The sequence below is a fragment of the Bacillus rossius genome (genome assembly GCF_032445375.1).
Source record: "Bacillus rossius redtenbacheri isolate Brsri chromosome 9 unlocalized genomic scaffold, Brsri_v3 Brsri_v3_scf9_1, whole genome shotgun sequence".
Lineage (NCBI taxonomy): Eukaryota > Metazoa > Arthropoda > Insecta > Phasmatodea > Bacillidae > Bacillus > Bacillus rossius.
In genome coordinates this window covers 5,093,398-5,113,169 of record NW_026962012.1, presented here as the reverse complement: position 1 = coordinate 5,113,169, position 19,772 = coordinate 5,093,398, and the positions used below count along the sequence as shown (strand labels likewise).

The following is a 19,772-nucleotide window of genomic DNA, read 5'->3' as shown; positions in this document are numbered from 1 at the left end:
TCTTCTTGTAGCAGAAATAATTTGTCTCCCCAGCAGGTGCTAAATGTTCTATTCAGTAGTCAGCACTTGTTGCACATTATATTCCACCGTACCACTATACTCTTGTAATACTGTCACAGAAACAGCTACAACTCTTTGCTCACCAGCACTGTCACACCCAATAGTGCCTGTTCAGGTGGTTCCCCTAAAGTAATGCAATGATACAGTTGGAGCTTGCACGCCATGAACTTCTCAACTGCACCAGAGTTCAGCTGAGTCTAGCCATAAAAATTAACCTTATATTGCAGGCTAAATTTTTGAAACTCATAACTCTGCATGTCATACAACCCCAACAAGGTTCATCAAACACATGCCTTCCCACACAGCTGTTGACTTGTGCATAGTGCCCACTCTTACACAGGTATGCTGTACTGAGACATGCATGCCTCATACTATTGCAGGAACTCATGTGGGTCCTTCAGGCGAACCAGTGAAATTCTGGCAAAACCAAGCAGCCTGTTCCAGAAGTAACCTCACCACATACACAAATTGGAGTCCAGCTTCTTTAGGGGTTGTTTCCGTGCACAAAGTCTGGTGATGGTGGTTTCCGGCCCTGTGACCTGTTAAACATTTCAGTCACATTTCTTCCCAATGTCTCTGAGGCACTTATCATTATTGGTATGTCACTGTATTTTTCCTGCTAATGCATGCACCGAAAACCACTTCATCTCACTTGGCATAACTTCTAAATCCAATAGCAGCATGCCCATCACCATCTCCTGTTCTCATACACTCTGCCACAATGGTGCACACACAAACATGTAGTTCATCAGTGATTAAGTCCATTCCCACAGATGATGACACTCGCACAAGTGACAGTCGATTCATACTTTAGCATTGTTGACAAACATGGAGCGAAAAATATTGTTGTTTAATGTTGTGTGTCTGCAATATTTAACCAAACTATCTATAATATTCGTAACTGCTTAGATATTCTAATTACAATTAGCAGTTATATCTGAAAAATCGATCAATACTAATTATTCAAAAATTGTGTAGCTCTGATTGGTTATATAATATTTTCATAATATATATTTCTTTGATACATTTAAAGGTAAACATTACAGAATGAAAAGGGTTTCAAACAGGGGGTGGCCATATCTGCATGGTTACATGGTAAGTGTGTGAAGACTATTTTTCCTTCAACTCATTGTTGCACCATATTGGTTAGATGTCCAAAACATTGGCTGAACTGTTGTGTTTTAAATTAATTTTTTTTATGAATGTGATTGTTTTTAACCACGGAGATTTAATTCATTCTTACTCACCATCATCATCAAAGCACCATTTCCACTATGTTTTGGGCGGAACAATATGGCGATGGCGTAGTTAAAAAATGGCATCGAATGCGTCACAGCACGCCATATCCTTACAGTTCCTATCTCTATGGTTTCAAACACTTAAGACCCTGTCACACTGTCAAATTTTCGCTTCCAATACCTTCCAATATGTCAAGTCAAATAAGTTGGAGGGTTATGACGTAACCGAAAACGTTACTAGCACAGCCATGCTTGTTTGACAGGTTGAATGACTTGAGTTTCCATCAAATATTTTGCATTTAGGACGGGTTCTAAAATATTCTGGATTTTGGACGCAATAGGGCATCAAATTCTTGCCTAGCGTAAGCAGAAATTAATCCGTTTCCGTCTCAACGATTCTGTAACATGGCGAAGAGCACATGGCCGATTAAAGTGGTACCTAGTAAAAGCTAAATAACTAAAATAATATTTATATGAATTTCGTATGCGAAAACATTTTATGCGTAAAAATAAAATTGTTTCTATAATTTTAAAAATTCTCTGAACATTATTTCTTTATGTAACGGATATTATTTAAATTTAAATTTATACATGTTCAATAAATTTAAAAATGCATAAACATTCAAACCATTTCAAAAATTCTATCCAGCAACGTGATGCACTATTTAATTTCAAAATTGAGAATATATTGTAGAAATGTTTGAGGTAACTCAGGCCAAAAATAAACTTTGTTAAGTGTTACATGATTTAAAATATATTTGAGGGTATCTGTCCAAATATATTCGATGGAAAAAAAATGGAAGCCATTTTCCGTCCATTAGGCTACTACCCCTCCAAATATATTGTCAAATATATTGAAGACAAATATTTGGCAATGTAACATGGACTTTAACGTTTTTTCAACAAATAATAGAATGATTCACATTATTTTGAGGTTGATAATAATAAGAGCCATACATTGCACGTATTTTTATCGGCTTTTGCCGGACACACGGTTCTTCACTCTGTAGATACTGATAACTATATTCGTTGGACATATTACAGTCGCAAAACAGTTACACAAATAGATTTATTTATATTAAATATAATTTTCTGAATATCTATCGCGTTTCACAACTATTACAAATGCGCTTCAAAACTGATCTCATAGCAACTCTCGCTAGGAGTGCTGAACGCAGCGCTTCCATAATTTCGATTGAGTGTCCGGTATTGAGCTTTATAATATATGGTATCGGTGAATATAAACAATTAAGAACTGGATTTTATATATGCTTTGAAGACCGTATAGGAAGTTATGGTACCTGAAAGGTTTCCTGGTAACTATTTTCATATAATAATGGGCCAATTATCGATGACATGACTTTATTTGTGTTTTCTAAACAAAGTTTCATATTACTGCAGTCATTTCACGCCGTATGATATTTGGGTCTATTGATCAAGAATAAAATCCTAAGAAATGATGATATAAGTGAAGATGTACCCAGGTTTTATTTCATTATTGCTGGCGACACTAGTAATTGGATCATGAGGTCAGTGATACAGACTGATAGCATGCCATCTTGTATACTGATCAGAAATTGTTACTATTATGGCTATGGATATTGTAGTACAGTACTAGCTAAACGTTTAGAGCAGTGTTTTTCAATCTGTGGGTCGCGACCCCGAGGGGGGTTGCGAAGCCTTACTCGGGGGGTCGCCGTCTGAAAGAAAAAGGCAAGGTTCTAACACTACAAAAACAAAGTACTTTTACTAAAAGTAAACAGCCGACTTCTTAAAACCATATTTATTACCTGAATCATAGTATTTTGCTGCTGACTAAGAGCTTTCAACTTTCGTTCAAAGAAATCCAACGGCTTATCAGCTTCTTTTTTATGCTTGGTTGTGAGATGCCGCATAAGCTTTGACGGTTTCATACTCTCACGTGATAAAAAATCGCCGCAAATTACACATTGAGGTTTATTATTTATGACTGTGGACCCGTATTTCAAATAACTGTCATCGTAATGTCTATTTTTTTTTGGGTTTGTTTCACCACCACCGCTATTGACACTCGTACCAGATGTTGAAGGTTGCGATCTTTTGAGAAACTTATCCATTTTACAAACGCGCCGAGCAAGTGAAAAACAAAAGAATGACGTCCGTACTCATCGGTGACTACGCTTAACTGGGTGAGATGAGAGTTGAAACACAAGAACATTGCGGGCGGCGGCGGGTGGCGCGCGCGGGTCGCTTCTTGTCGCCGCAACGACAATGCGGCGTGGCAACGTGGCCGTCGCCGACGCAGTTTGGCCCGCGCGAGTTGGCGTCCAAGTTAAGTCGCACGTAGCCTTACCAACTTACCTCGTACTTACTTACAAAACTCTCGCGGCTTCCTGCAGAGTGTAATTCCGAATAATAGATAATTGTACCATTAGATAATAATACCATTAACTAATACTTAGATAATACCATTAACGTAGTCTTTTAATTAAATAATTTCTTTGTCTTTCTGTGACACAAGGGGGTCACCGGAATATTTCAACTTGTAAAGGGGTCGCGAAAGGAAAGGTGGGTTGCCAGCTGATAAAGTTTGGGAACCACTGGTTTAGAGTCAACATAACTGTCAATGAGAAAAAAGAAAACCATTATAATATTTTTAGTTATGTGTAAGACAGAACATAGAGATTACACACAATTCACTAATTTATAAAGGGTGAAAATTTCAAGTAACTTGTAAAGAATATTTATAGATCCCTGCAAACCTTTTATAACCTTTGTGGGTCTATGGAGCATGAGTTTTTAAGTTTGGACAATAGTTAAATTCTGTATTCGAGAACTATTGCAATGACAATAATTAAATCGTACAACCACATATAACCCCTTTTCAGACATACATGGGTGACATTTTACTATGACATAATACAACATAATACAATCCGACCTTTAATTTAGACAAAGACCTTAACAACAAAAAGTCTCATCGAAATCAGTTCAATAATTTTTGCGTGATGCCAGAATAAACAGGCAAACAGATAAAGCAACAAAAATTTTAATTACGTTATAATTTTAGTTAAAAATAATGTAAATAATCATTTATATATTTTTTTATAAATCTATGTACAGAGATTTTAACGCAAATGATTTTATTATTAGTAAATATAGATGATCTACTAAAATGTTGTGTATGTCATATTAAAGTAACATGTTTTTATAAAGCTTCGTTTTTATTGTTAAGATAAATGAGTTTGCTTATTCCTATCCATCCATAGTGCCTTGGATCTGTACAACGAAATACAGTGTTGGACACCCACACAAACATATATATAATAGCAAAATGAGTAATATTAAGTACCAAAAATTACCTACTACCTATACATTAAGCCACGATTATTTCGCATATTATTTCCGCTCTAGACTAAACTCAAATAAGGAGGCGCGCTGGTAGAGTGGTCTGACCACTCGCCTCTTACCGATTCCCGGCGGGGTCGAGCCCCGATTTTCGCAGATGGGAAACGTGGCGGACGCTGCCTGTGGGGTTTTCTCGGGTCCACCGATTCATTCCGTCGCTGCTCCATACTCATCTCGTCTCACCTCACGCGTTATCCAGGCTGCCTGAAGGACAGGGCAGCCGGCCGCTGTCAGTATCAGCCTTGCTCCATCCATGTAGGCGGGAAACTACCTGTACATGTCGATTTTCATTTTCACTGAACTGTACAGGTACTGAAGACACGTTAGTGGGTAAATACATTTATAACCAGGTCATGTAGGCTTCTTATCGTTTGGACAGAGCTGAAAATTTTCCGGCCTCACTGCTTCTCCTAATTCTCTCTATTGTTGCACGCGACGAAAGAACCATGGGCCAATCGAAACGCAAGGAAAACTTAATTTGTATTAAATTCTACTTTGCTATCAAATGAATATCCTACTTTGCTATCGAATGAATATAAGAAATACTCACGAGTCTCTACCTGTACGACACAAAGGTTTTTAGCTTGATTTACGAAAGAAAAATAAGGAATTTTGGTTTCGAGGCCGAGCTACGTCGAAGTGGTAGATTGCATCAACGTTTCGCTCTTCACTGCAGAATGCATCTTCAGGGTCGATAAATCACTTTGACGCTTCACAATTTTGAAAGCCACGATTGTTCCATTAGACAATGGTCGCTAAGGACTGCAATCTGCTTCACATTCATGAAATTTTGCTGAAAGAAAAAAAATATATTTTTCAGTAAGGCAGCATTAGAGTTATTTGAAAGAATCTGCAACATTGTGTGTGTGCTGCATGGGCAAGCTGCCATACTTTCTAGCGATTACTAAATATTTTTATTTGTTTCAGCCTGAAGTTCAAAGTGCCACTAAGATATGTTTGTTTGGATGGCTTGATTCCCCCAGGCCTAGAGGTGAGCAGAGAGTATTAGGTATAATATAGCTATGATAATTAGCGCCGGTGTGATTGAAAACCAATATTATGGGGGAAAACACCAAATGTTACTGTGAATGAACTAACATATACATTAACTGGTTGGTATACAGCTGTGAGTAGCGAGCTATAAAAGTATTTTCACATCGTAGCGCCTTGCTAAAACTGGAATTAATTTCATTTCTTTAATGCAAATTAGAGGTGGTTTGGTAATCACATATTTTGATATTTACTATATATTTTTGATGTACCACGAGGTTTGACACAAGGTTACAGGAAATTACTTATTTATGGTAAGTTTACAAAATAATAAGCCATGAAAAAAATTTATGTAATTCTGCACAACGGGTTAGAAGTAAAACAAAAATACAATAACAATCACTTTAATCTACCCAACTCCGAACAAATATTGCTGTATGAATAATAAATAGAATGATGCAACCTCGACTCGGGTTTAACAAGACCAAGACTAAGTCTAAGAAAGACATTAAAGAGCACTTTCATGACTGCTCTCTGCCTATTGGACGCAGTTTTAACTTATGCAAAAAGTTCCGCTTGAATTCGTTTAATTCAATGAAGGAACAAAAAATCAAAGAAAACATTTTTTAATGCATTTTTATTGTAAAATATATATTAGTAGAGTATAATAGTTACTCCTGGCCCTGGGTTCCGGGTGTGGTGGTGATGCCGGGGTCTGCCACCTTGGATTCTGACGTCACGGCGGCCATCTATGATGACCTTGACCTTGACCTTTGACCTGGCCGGCTGCTGACGGGTGTGGACACTGCCAGGATGTGTGACGTCAGCCAGAGCTCGTGCGGGTAGACGCTTGTCAATACCTTCGTTCAGAACTAAACTTTCGAAGCGAGTAGTGTTTCGTAATGTTTTGGGTTATTCTTGTCACGAAAATTAGGACCAATTAAAAGACAATGACTTGATGGAGCAATTTCAAGTTTTAAACACACGTTTTTAATATCATATCTGGTATAGCTGTGGAACTGTGAAATGCAGGAAATTTTTTTTATCGACTTTTAGTTAGACCAACAGTGTAGTGTTCTTATTGCTTGTATACTGCTAAAACTACGCCCCTCCTTGTATTAAAAAAAAAAAAATAAGTAAGCAGGTGTGATATAAACATAATTTATCTGATTTATCTTTGTGTTCAGGAACTTCTCGTAAAGGCTTACACAAGTGGGTCCAAAGGAATTCATGAAGGAAATTTGCCAGCTCTGATGTAAGTTTACCATTTTAACGCTCTTATTTGTTATAAATACTCGCTGTAAATTAAGCATATGTTTTGTAATTAGGTGGTCGGTTTTTATATATTCGACGCAATTATTATCCACGTCCTTCTAGCATTCGCTTATTATTTAATATCTGCATAACCAGCACATACTACATCGGTTACAATATACTTTACATATATTTTGCTTTTGTCTATACCTCGTCAGTTTTTATATCCCTACTCTATTTTTTCCTAACCAATTGAATCAACCATGAATAAGCTTATAAAAACAATCGTAACAATTTTTTTGGACAATAAGTGCTTACGCGTGGAGAGGAGGGGGATGGGAGGAGACACCCCTCTTCTGAAATCCTTAAAAAAAAAAAACTAAAAAAAAAAACTAATCATTCCTATCAACAAATGGAACGAATTTGAAAGCAAACAGCCAGCAAAGTTGTTCTATTCCCCCACCCCACCTCCAAATGGAATTCTGCCTACACTCTTGTCAATTACGTGCTTGTCATGCCGTGGAGATACTGAAAATGTACATGCCCATTTTTTTACATTATACCAAACAGAATATAGGGCCAAAATCCTAACATTCCTAATGGGGCAAAGTTTCACGATAAGAATGCTTTCTGTCAGTGGCGTAGCCAGGATTTGTGTATGGGGGGGGGGGGGGTTAAGAAGCATGGTTCCCCCCTCCCTAATAAAGCGGGGGGTCCGGGGGTTCACCCCCGGTAAAAATTTGGATTTTAAGGTGTACAATAGTGCTATTTTAGCAGTTTTCGGTACTTAACTTCAAATATTGTAATGGTAAAAATGTTATTAATTTTTTAATAAAAACATTGTTTGAGTGATGAAGGAGAAATAAATTAAAGATATTTTTATCAATCCAAGTGCCTTGTTTACGTCCACTGAAAATCATAAATCATGCTCGAATCTCGACAATACAAAAAAAAAAAAAAAGGAATAAAAAGGGTTGGGTTTCGGCAGAACTGATCTATTCCTGAAAACAATAAGCTTTAGCTTGAATAGTTACCCAGTCACCACCTGCTTATAGGCCTAATTACCGCGCTGGTTAAATACAATAGGTGTAAGATATTTGAAAGCTTGGGACCCGTCACGGCGTCACAACCTTATAGCTTCTGCTCGTGACAGGGGTAGGGGAAGGGAAGGAGAATCGGTAGGGCTCGCTTACTCTTCCCCTCCAGTGCAGTGGCCGGTGATAGCAGTAAGACACCCAGGATTTTAGCTAACCTGCTTTCAGATAAGTAAAAATAATTGGTGCTAAGGGGGGGTTAGAACCTCTAACCCCCCCCCCCCTTGGCTTCGCCCCTGCTTTCTGTAACTTTACAGAATTGTTGCCTCTGGCACGTTATACACGAATAGAAGGGTCAAGATTATATGATGGATTGCGATCAAACCGAAATAACATCGAAAAACATGTCAATACACCATAAACCATCGAATTGAAAATTAAATCATGAAATCATTCAAGAAAATATACTTTGTAAGGTAATTAAATGTACACTGTCGTCTCTTGACCACAATTTAAAAAGTATTTCTGTGACTTATCTGGTAGTTTCCGAGGTATTTTTTTTTTATAAATAAGTTCTGCGTGTTAATATTATTTTTTTGCAAACCTGCCGATATGCCCAACGTGCTTCTACCTCAAGGACTTGTCCTCCCGTATGATGATGCGTGCTGGCTACCAAACATGCGCATGGCCGTTTAAAATTATTGGTTGACTTTCGGAGCTAACGACTAGCAGCTTACAAAGTCCCCGTATTCGTGTGTTAATCTGAGTCTGTAGTGCTCTTGAAACACTTCACCCTAAATATAAAACTGTTCAAACGACTTCGAATAAATGTATTTCTTTTTCCCCGGAATCCAACCTCTTTCATGGGAGATGAGGATACGTACACAACTTTCAAAGTGTTTGAATACCAACAACTCAACCGATTAAAATGCCCAGAAATTTGTTTTTCATAATTTTTTTTTCGGTTTTATTTTATTCTTTGCTGTCCTTGGTCTCTCTCTCTCTCTCTCCCCCCTCCCCCCCCCCCCCCGAAAAAATCCTTGAACCAGTGGAGTTTCACGAAAAAAAAAAGTTACACTGATCCATTTTGAATCCGTTTGGATCCATTTTGACTTTTTTTTTCCAGTGAAATTCCACATATTTTCAGCAGTTCTAGCAGTTTGCATAGTTTCGTTCGCTTTATTCTCTGCTGACGACAGGGACTACGGATCGATAGACAAGTGCATGGAACTGAAGAAGAGTTTGGAGGCCGGTGAAAGCATCCTGGACGTGAACTATCCACCTGGAGTTCCACTTTGGGTGCTTCGACACTTTTTTGGTGAGTGAAAACGAATCCACGTCAATATCTAGCGACGGTAAAGTTTCAGTTGTACGTCAGACGTCAACCTATGGAAATGCTCTAAGTCAACAGGATCTCCAAGATTATATTGGACTCTGAACCATAAGATAAAAAAAATTGCTTATTGCTGATAATTCAAAGTGTGATTTACGTAGTTCATTGGAATTGAAAAGCTTCTGCCCCATATTGCAAAATAATGGCAAATCTTGTCGCTTAGAGAAAGTCGTTCCGAAATTGACTGCACCAAGGTGAGAAAATAATTGTTGTTTAGTGATAAAATGTCTATGTTTAGCCTGGAAGCAATCAAGAAATGTTAACAATATTTCAACAAATATTCTCGTATACGATTGAAAATGAAAGTTAAATCTCACGCATTTACAATTTTAGAGTTTCTATACATTTGAATGTGAAGATATTTGAAACGATCTAAGTAGTATATGAATGGGGCTCCGACGGCTGGCGCTGGCGCGTGGTGTGTGTGTCCTATCCGCCATCTTGGATTGTGACGTCACGGCGGCCATCTTGGATGACCTTGACCTTTGACCTTGACCCCGGCGGCCATTTTGGATCCGCCATCTTGGATCCGCCATTTTGGATGACGTCATTTTGTTTTCTCGAACTTTCCACCATTTTGTTTTCCGCCATTTTGAATTATGACGTCACCATTGCAATTTCCGTTACGGCCGCCATCTTTAACTTTTTTATTTATTATCCGATTTTAATGAAAAAATTTTTAAAAATTATAAAAAAATTCATTTAATAAAATTTTAATAAAATATATTTAAAAATCATACATTAACGACACGGAGCTCGGAGTCCGCGGTTCGAACCCGACGAGTGCAAAAAAAAAATTAAAAATGGCGACCGATCCTTCCCCCTAGGTGACTGCAGGCAGACTGACTCCCACCACTTTTTTTCAAAGCATATATATCGTCACCTAGTATGACGTCATGTCCGCCATCTTGTCTTCGATGCTGGAGACCACCATCTTGTTTCCGGCCGCTAGAGTGCACCGACGCCATGTTAGTTTAACTCTTACCCGCTAGAGTGCAGTAATCATTTATTATTGCTGTGACACCCGCCATCTTGTCATTCGGCCGCCATCTTGAAAATCCGTAATTATTTAGCTAGAAATTCGGGAAAAGTTCAAAATTCATTAAATAAATTTGTAATCTATATACTGACTGATTAGATCGACTAAGCTCCTTGGTTCGATCCCTGGATGATACAAAACATCTTTAATTGTAAAAAACACCACAAAAGCGACAGGTTTGAGAAAATAAAAACACCGCAAGTTCTATTAAAAAATACTTTTATTACACAAATTCAGTACACTACTACAAGTACAAAAAAATTACACAGACAAATTACTAAAGCCTTGTGGATTTCTCGACGTCTGCATCTGCCACCCACGAATTGAAGCGAGGTGGAAAGCCCCACCACTTGACGTAGGACAGTCCATTTCTGCGTTTTATAATCTTCTCCACCAAGTACGTATCGGGATACAACGTAGGCTGAATCTCTTCGGCATAGAAGCCGCCATGGATAGGTTTGTGGTCCAAATCTTCGAGGTAGTAGGTCCTAGGCTCTGATTCACGAACATGTGTCACACGGAAAAGTTCGGGACTCCAGTTCGCAGTGAAACCTTTCTCGAAGATACCTTTCTGCTTGGAGATTCGCACAATGTCGCCGACGTTAGCTTTACGCTTTCGTGGATCTTTCTTCTTCGTGTTGGGAAAAACTGTTTGAAGCAGGCGATTATCCTTTACGTCCTTTGGCTTCATTTTCGTGGTAGAATGCACAGTGGAATTATACTCGCTTATTAGTTTCGGCAAGATGTCAAGCCACTTGTAATTTCCGTTAGCCGTGAACTGCCGCCACATCTTGGAACGCAAAGTTCTGTTAAACCTTTCGACAACGGAGGCTTTGACGTTACTAAATGTAGAGTAGTGTTTGATGCCATACTTCTTCATCAAAGCCTTGAAGGTCGCATTGTAGAATTCTTTCCCGAGGTCCGTTTGCAGGTGCGACGGTACACGTCCATCACGCAAAATATTGTTCATGGCCTTGGCTACGTCAGTTGCAGTCTTTGATTTGACAGGTCTAGCCCAAGCGAACTTGCTATAAACATCGATGACTGTCAACATGTACTTGAAACCTTTATTCAATCGGGAATACGGTATCATCTCAACAAGGTCCGCCTGGAATAAATCATCAATTCCACGAACTATGACTTTGCGACGAAGGTATTTCCGTCTAGCAGGAGCATGAAGTTCGCGAGCGATTCCGGTTCGACTCATTGTATGTAGCCGGCTTCCTTCAGTTCTTCAAGTATGGAGACTATTTCGTTGATGTGCGAATAGTTTCCTACACTAAGCGATGCATGTAGAATTCTAAGGCGATCAACTAATTCATTAGGGTCGTCCCAATATACATAGTCAAATGTCTGACCACTTTCTAGCTTTTTTAAACCTTCGCCATGTATTGTTAGTTCACTGAAGAGATTAGCGAGAATGTCGATTTTTTCATGATCTACGTCTTTATATACACCACTATCTGGATCGTTATCGCGAAAATGTGCATTGGTTAGCTCTAGCAGTTTTTTGTACTCTTGTAAGTCGTTGTGAGAATATCCTTTAGGCTCCCTGCGAAACAGCAATTCGTACAGACCCGGAGTCCCGCGCGTTTTGAACTCTGCTACGCGCACGATATTTCCTGGTAGAAAGTCTATTTCTTTAGCACCGAGGAACCATTTATTATGTTTTCTGTACACTCCGTAGGTCGTGTCATTATTCCGGCTCGTAAACGATATCAGGTATGGTCGGACCATTGCATTAACTTGATGTCCCTTTTTCGATATTTTTTTCTTGTGCATGGACTCTGTACTTGTTAAGTCCTCTTCTTCTCGATCTGGTTCATACTTTCTCTTCTTTACAGTCGGCATTTCATCTTCAACTTCTGTCTTCACAATGAAGGCTGGTTCTTCCTTGTTTTTAAGTTCGTCGAGGCGACTAGTAATTGGTTTAAATATCTCCTCATTTTCCATCTCACGTGCAAGTCTGGTTCGTCTAGCAAGTAAATATTTTTCGCGAACAGACTGTATAGCTCGATGAAGGTCACTGGCCAGGTCCGACATTGTACTGGCTGAAAACTTATTGCAAGACCTCCTTTTATACTTTTCTATTCGTTCGCAGAAACTTCTTTCTTGTGTTTGGCCAAATCTGAATTTGTTGACGATTGAGATAGTGATGCTTTCAGACTACTTTGAAAAGTCCGCAGATCGTCCCGTCTTTGTGCATTCGAAACTTCGATCATGTCGCGAATGCGAGAATCCGAAGCTTCCACGCGCTGGTCTATGGCTACGAGGTACTCAAGTAATTCCTTTTTCACCCCGTCTATTTTTTGAGCCAGTAGCGAAATGTATTTGCGGATAACGTCGTCATGAGACTTGAGAGCAGTACGTAAGTCTCGACTGCAACGACCGATTTTCGAAATGCTATGACTCATGTTTGGTGATAAACTGATCGAAACCTCGTCTGTACCTGCCCTTATATAGAGGCCAGTCTTTGACTACAACTAGGAATCCGTGTTCTTCTTTCCAACACAAGGAGCACATGTCTTTGAATTCCTGGAATGTCATGTCGGTGTTTACGTGATCATCATAAGCGTGGCGTAAATTAAGTTCGTCCATGCGAAACAAAACTATGACATTTGCGTTGTCTCGTAGGAGATGTTTTGGAATACGACTGTACGTCTGACACAGGTAAACGCAGTCTACCTTGGCGTGTCTGCCCATGGAAAAGTACTCTTGTATTATGCCTTGTTTCTCGCACATTACATCGTCGAAAACAAACACGGAATTGGCTTTTGCTTCGCTTGGAGGTACAACATCGGTATTATCGCTAAACGGAAAATACTCCAGACCATCCACAGATCGTAGAACAGTTGCTAGGCGCTGGTACTTTGGCTGTTGCAACGACTTGGAATACAAGTAAACGTTCTCGAACCGAAGACCATTTGGTTCCTCCAGTAAACTCAGTAAAACACACGTTTTACCGCAGTTGGACGGACCCGCCATTATGCAACGTACGGCAGAAGGCAACAGTAAGCCATGTCGTGATTCACGCGCACTAAATACATCGTCTTGCGTAATGCGCACGGGCAAACACACGTCTTGCTTGACGACCTGCATTGTACTAAAGTAATTGTATAAAATCAAACACATTTATACTTTCTGGTCAGTTGTATGTAATGACTCGAAGAGGTAAGAACAAAAAACACATCGGCGCAGGACTCGTGAACTCTCTGATAAACATTCTTCCATTCGAGCTACACATTCCCGGCTACAGATTTTGCGGCCCCGGCACGAAACTAGCGAAAAGGTTAGCTCGCGGTGACGTGGGCATTAATTCTCTCGACGAAAAGTGCAAGCAGCACGATATCGCATATTCATTAAGCAAGGATCTGGAATCCAGGCACCGGGCCGACGAGATATTGGCACAGGAAGCCGAAGATATCGACCATCAAAACACGAAGTGGCGTAACTGCAAAAATGCCGATGTTGAGATATACTGGCTACAGACATATCTTTACGTGGTCTATCATGTCACGAAGTGGCGTAACTTAATTCCCAATGGTTTTGAAGATATAATGCTTTTTCATTTCGTCGTAAGTGTTTTGGAGACTATTCAGCAAAACACGTACTGACTTAAGTTAACTTACGCCTGTTCGTGTTTTCCGAAAAAAAAAATTGTTGACTATTTCTCGTTTTACACGAAGTGGCGTAACTACATGTGGGGCGGTCGGAAAATGCAACCTAATTGTTTTGTTGCACAAAGATGGGAATAGAGGGAAAACACCGGAAGGAAGACTGATACCGCAATACCGCACTATCTATATACTGATCTGCACCACTATCTGCTCGTCTGTCCATCACAACACATGCTTTAGATGTAGAGCCCAGGTAAGCATTTTGTTAAAATATTACTTATTAGGCCTACAACCATAACTAACCCTTAACCACAGACGTGAAACTTTTGTGCGTATATACAGGCGTGAGGTCCCACGCTGCAAATAATGCTGACACTAACACAGACGTGAAGTCAGGTGTCAGATAACCACTTATCGCTCCGGCGGCAGAGAGAAGACTGAATGGTAGGAAGGTACTGAAGATCATGTGTCCACGAGGTTACTGGTTACTGATGGCAGAGGGCGTCAGAACGCTGTGTGGTCCCGGGGACCTCATGTCTGTGGTTAAGGGTTAATAAATTAGTCTGCATATAATTTGTACATCAAGAACACTTATGTTCACCTTTAAATGCATTGTTTGATAAACTGTTTATTAGTGAATTATTACTGCAGGTAAAATTAACTCTAGGCTATTTTGAAGTGGACGTTACAACATACATTGCAAGTTTAATTTTGTATATTTATAATACATTACTTATTGTATCTTACAGATCGACGCTGGAGTTTGCATGCAAGTAAGAAGTGGACTAAAAGAAGATGGACGCTTTAGTGAAGTGGACTGACGGCACCCGGAACGTGGTGAGATTAACTGATTTAATTCCAGTTGATAAGGGCAATGCTTTTAAAAAAGGCTCCAAAGTTAAAATGCTTTACAATAAAACATTTTATTTTGGAACAATAATATTGTTAGAAAACAGTGATTCAGATAGCATGTCTGATGAAGACGAACAGGCATTGGCCGAATTTGTGCCTCTTTCCCGCCTTAAGAGCAATAACAGAGATACCGAAGCTGATCACAACCCCAACACTTCATTTGGAAATACAGATATAGCCTCTAATGTAGACTTAAATTGTTTTGGTAGTGAACCCGATGACAGCGACGCGGATCCAGATTTTACAGAACTGTGCGAATTAAAAAAATGTAAACTAGTAGGTGTTCAAACATGTTGTTGTGGATTGCTTGTTTGCAAATCCCACTGGTCAAAAAATGAATGTGACCATATTGTTTTAACTGATAGCAGCGATGAAAGATTCATTGCTAAATCTCCAAAGAAGAAAAAGAAGAAACCCCAACCTAAGTTTGCAGAAAAGAATAATATTGATAATACAGATCCCATGCATTCTACATGTACTTCCAACGGTTGTAACTTAGAGATTTTTGCAGCTTGTGTGAGATGTCTTGAGTTACTATGCTTTAGACATTTTGAGGAAAGTGATGAGTGCAAAAACCATACAGATAATTTAGAAAAATTGGAAACGCTCATCGAAGAGCCAAGAGAGCCAGAAGATTTTGTTACAGAAGGGTCTGCACGAGAATTTCCCTTAGAAAAACGGTACAAAATAAATAGACAGAAAGAAAGAAAACAAAGGAGAAACACTGGTCACGGCTATACACAAGAAAAGTCTTACAATTTAGTTGCTCCAAGAGAAATTAAAGACCGTTGCATTGGTAGATTCTGTGAGAAAACCAAGAAGTCTTGTAGTAAATTTACAGATGAAGACAGACAAAATATTTTCAAGTCGTACTATGCTATGGGTAGTCTTCAATTACAACGAGAGTTCATTGCAAGACACATAGTGTCAGGGGCAACAAAACGCAAAACTACAGTTGGCGACAGTCGTAGAGCACAGTCAAAACAGTATTTTTGAACATTAAAAAATGAAAAAGAAGCAGTGTGCAAAAAGTTTTTTCTTAATACTCTTAGTATTAGTGAACGAACAGCAAGAACAGCTGTTGGAAAAGTAGCAGAGACAGGTGTTTTAGAACCAGAAAAGCGTGGAGGAAGACAGGAAACCCTAGCAGCTAGAGATGCAGATATTCGTAAGCGAATGACCGATCACATCAACAGATTTCCAAGAGTAGAAGCGCATTACTGCAGGGCTAATACAACCAGAGAATTTCTACATGATGATTTGAATATTAAAAAAATGTTTAACCTTTACCAAAGTGAAGATCCCAACGCCAACAAGGGCAGCATCGGGTTATACAGACTTATTTTTAGAAGTTTAAATTTAAGTTTTCATCATCGTAAAAAAGATATGTGTACTCTCTGTATGACTTACAAGACAGGCGATGGAGACACAAAGGACAGAATTAAACAGAGGTATAACCAACACATTGCGGAAAAAACAAAAGTTAGAGCAATAAAGGAAAGGTGTAAAGCAGCAGCAATTGAAAACAAAACTAATGTTTGTTTAGTATTTGACCTTCAGCAAGTAATCTTCTTGCCGAAAACCAACGAGAGCGCCGTATTTTATAAAAGACGCTTATCAGTGTACAACTTTACAATATACGACTTGGGAACCAAGGACTGTCATTGTTTTACTTGGAATGAGTCAATAAGTAAAAGAGGTTCATCTGAAATTGCTTCTTGCTTATTCCTCATGCTTAAGGAGCATGATAAAAACAACGTAGGCAAAAAAGTGACTTTGTTTGCTGATGGCTGTTCTGGCCAGAACAAAAATAGTATTCTGCCTGCAATGTTCCTTTACTTTTTGTTCAATAGCTCTAACATTTCTGAAATTAGTTTGAGATTTTTTGAACCTTACAATGGTCAAAATGAAGGTGATGCTGCTCACAGTGCGATTGGCCATGCCATAAATCAAGCAGGCGATCTGTTTGTTCCTTCCCAGCTGGTACCAATAATTAAACTCGCCAGAAGGGCGCATCCTTACATAGTCCATCAAATGGAAACAAGGGACTTTTTGGACTTTAAAAGACTCTCCAAAGAACTGCGCATTCTCACCATTCGAGAGGATAACGAAAAAGGACAACCCATAAATTGGCCTAACATGGTAGAGTATGCTTTTAAGAAAGACCATCCTACAACAGTTTTTTTCAAGAACAGCCATCTTGATGAAACGTACAGGTCATTTACTTTAAAACGTGATGCTGACAAGAACCTGAAGATGCCCCTAGATCGTCTCAACGTTCTACCGCAGGCTATAACAAAAGAAAAGTTCAAGGATCTGATATCACTTTGCGAAGGACCTACTCCCGTTGTAAGGGCTGCAGAGTTTCAGAACTATTACAGGTCCTTACCTAATTAACTTTTCAAAGATTGTTGTCTAGAAGAGATGAAACTTGAATATCGTTATTAGTGTTTCTTCTTTGTTATTGATATTTTATCAATCAATATTATTTAGTTAAGATAAGTTTTTTTATCATTTTGTATGGTTTTTAAAGCTAAACAGTACTGTTTTTATTGAAATTGACATCAGGTTATTTTATTTTACTTTTTTTTAAAACAAATTTTTTATTTTATGAAACCAACAAAGTTGAGTATCACTAAGTGGATATTGTAGTTCTGATAATAATTATTTTGCCTAGTTTTTGTTGTTTAGAAATTTTTGTTTAAGAGTGTAGATTTTTCAATGTATACATGTTAGTTTCACTATAGTAAAAATTTTTATGTAAGCAGTTTTCAAACCTCTACTTTTTTAAAACCATAACATATTATGTGAAGCTACTCGATTAAAAATTTTTTTTAATAATACACTGTGTGAAGAAGGCCCAATAATTAATGCTGAGTGATTGAGTTATTTACTGCTAATATGATATACTTTCCTAATAACCTTTAGTGTTTGTACTAACAAACGATTTGTATTGTTATAAGTAATAAAACTTGAACATTTTTCATTATTTAAATGTTTTATTTCGCGGCGTAACTCTGCAATGAATGAAAACAACAAAACACGAAGTGGCGTAACTACAACATTTTTTATATTTTATTATAAATCTTAAAATATAAATTTGTAATAAATAAAGTAATTATAGGTAACCCAAGTCAGACATCTTAAATATATATAAAAAATTAAATGAAGGGTTTTCTAGTTTGGGATTGTGCGGTATAGCACTTCAAACATAGGTGCTTTTCTTATTTTTTCTCTCCTGAAAAGTTGGCATTTTACAGATACGCCACTTCGTGTTTTGATGGTCGATATAAGTAAATCGTCGAAAGCGGGACTAGGAGAGAAAATCGCAGCGTGGGGCGTATCTAAGATCATGAAGGCAAAGACGAAATTAGGACTGGGTGCTCGTCGAACCAGCTACATCAAGTCAAAGACTAACTCACGCAAGACCAAGAAGCGCAAGATCGGTGCAGGCGTGCAAAAAGCCAAGCAAAAACTACAGACTCTCGACAAGAAGATTATAGGAGGATTTCTTCCTTTGCTTTTGCCTGCATTGGGTGCTCTCGGAGGCCTTATCGGTGCAACGAGCGGTATAGTGCGGGCAGTCAACACTTCGAAGAATGAGCGCAAGCAGTTAAAAGAAGCACAGCGACACAATGCCAGCATGGAAGCCATTGCCATCGGTAAAAAAAACGGCGCAGGACTGTACTTGCATCCTCACAAGACAGGACGAGGCATGAGAAAGAAACGTGTAAAGAGAAAATCCTAAGTTCCCTACCGAAACGACCGCTCACCAACGTAGATTTAATAAAGTACGCACGCAAACTGAAAATACCAAATTTCCGCGGCGTGTTTATGCGAGACACTTTGCCCAGCAAGCCAAAGACACGTGAGTGCGTCATAATTAATTTAGACACGTCGGCGGGTCGCGGCACGCACTGGGTGGCGTACGGCGGGGTATCAACTGTTCGACTGTTAAACTGTTCGACCGTGGGTCGAAGACACTCCCACTAATCTGCCGAGCCAATAGAGACTCTGTTAGTCACACCCTTCAAAAAGTAACTTTTCTGGTAAGCCAATAGAAACACTGTTGCCCCCCACTTTAACACGATTTAGAGGGATTCGTGTTATGAGGCGGGATTTCAGCTTTCCAGCCAGTGAAAATGACTTCCCAAGAATTCAGGCCTTCTAGGAGTCCGTGGAAGAAGTACCTAAGGAACAACCCAGACACTTTTGCGATGAGTTGGGTCGATCAGTTCATCAATCGAACAGTTTATACTGATCCGGTATAAAGTGTTCGACTGTTGAAGGGTTCACCACGCGCTAGTGGTAGACCAGCGCGCTACCTATGAACGATAACATTTACTAAACACAAGCAAACCTGACATTCTAGTATACCCGCAAGATAGCAGCAACTGTGTCCAGGCAACGTCACTTTTTATAGCCGCAAGATAGCAGCAACTGTGAGCAGGCATCGCCACTTTTATGGTGTAGATAAATCTTTCGAACATTCATGATTTGCACATATAAGCCATCAGAAACATAAACTGTATTGAGGTTTAGGTGTTTCATTTGCAGTTGCTGCAACAATGATTCAGACGTTGTAGATGGAATACTGTACCGTGACAAATAAACAAAAAAAACTTTTCTCCGGTGACAATAAAAGAAGAAAATATATTGCAGAACGCATCCGATTGTGCATGTTAACAAATAATAAAAATTAAATTAAAAGAAACGTTTTTAGATACAAAATTTTACGTTGAAAATTAAATAAAGGTTACGAAAATGGTGCGAATCTGTAACTTATACACCATAATAAAATAATTTTATAAATATTTAAAACCAGTATAGTGTAATTATAATCCTAAA

General features: G+C 38.8%; 1 protein-coding gene across 1 annotated transcript in view; it reads left to right on the top strand.

The window, feature by feature from the left end:
- The first annotated feature begins 2,535 nt into the window (after window positions 1-2,535).
- Window positions 2,536-19,772, top strand: part of LOC134542574 (uncharacterized) — a 52,072-nt gene continuing 34,835 nt past the window's right edge. The window contains exons 1-4 of the mRNA XM_063386948.1: window positions 2,536-2,827; window positions 5,613-5,676; window positions 6,863-6,930; window positions 9,163-9,281. Of these exons, the coding sequence (XP_063243018.1) occupies window positions 2,823-2,827; window positions 5,613-5,676; window positions 6,863-6,930; window positions 9,163-9,281 (256 nt within the window). The 5' untranslated portion in view covers window positions 2,536-2,822. The remainder of the gene's footprint in view (window positions 2,828-5,612; window positions 5,677-6,862; window positions 6,931-9,162; window positions 9,282-19,772) is intronic.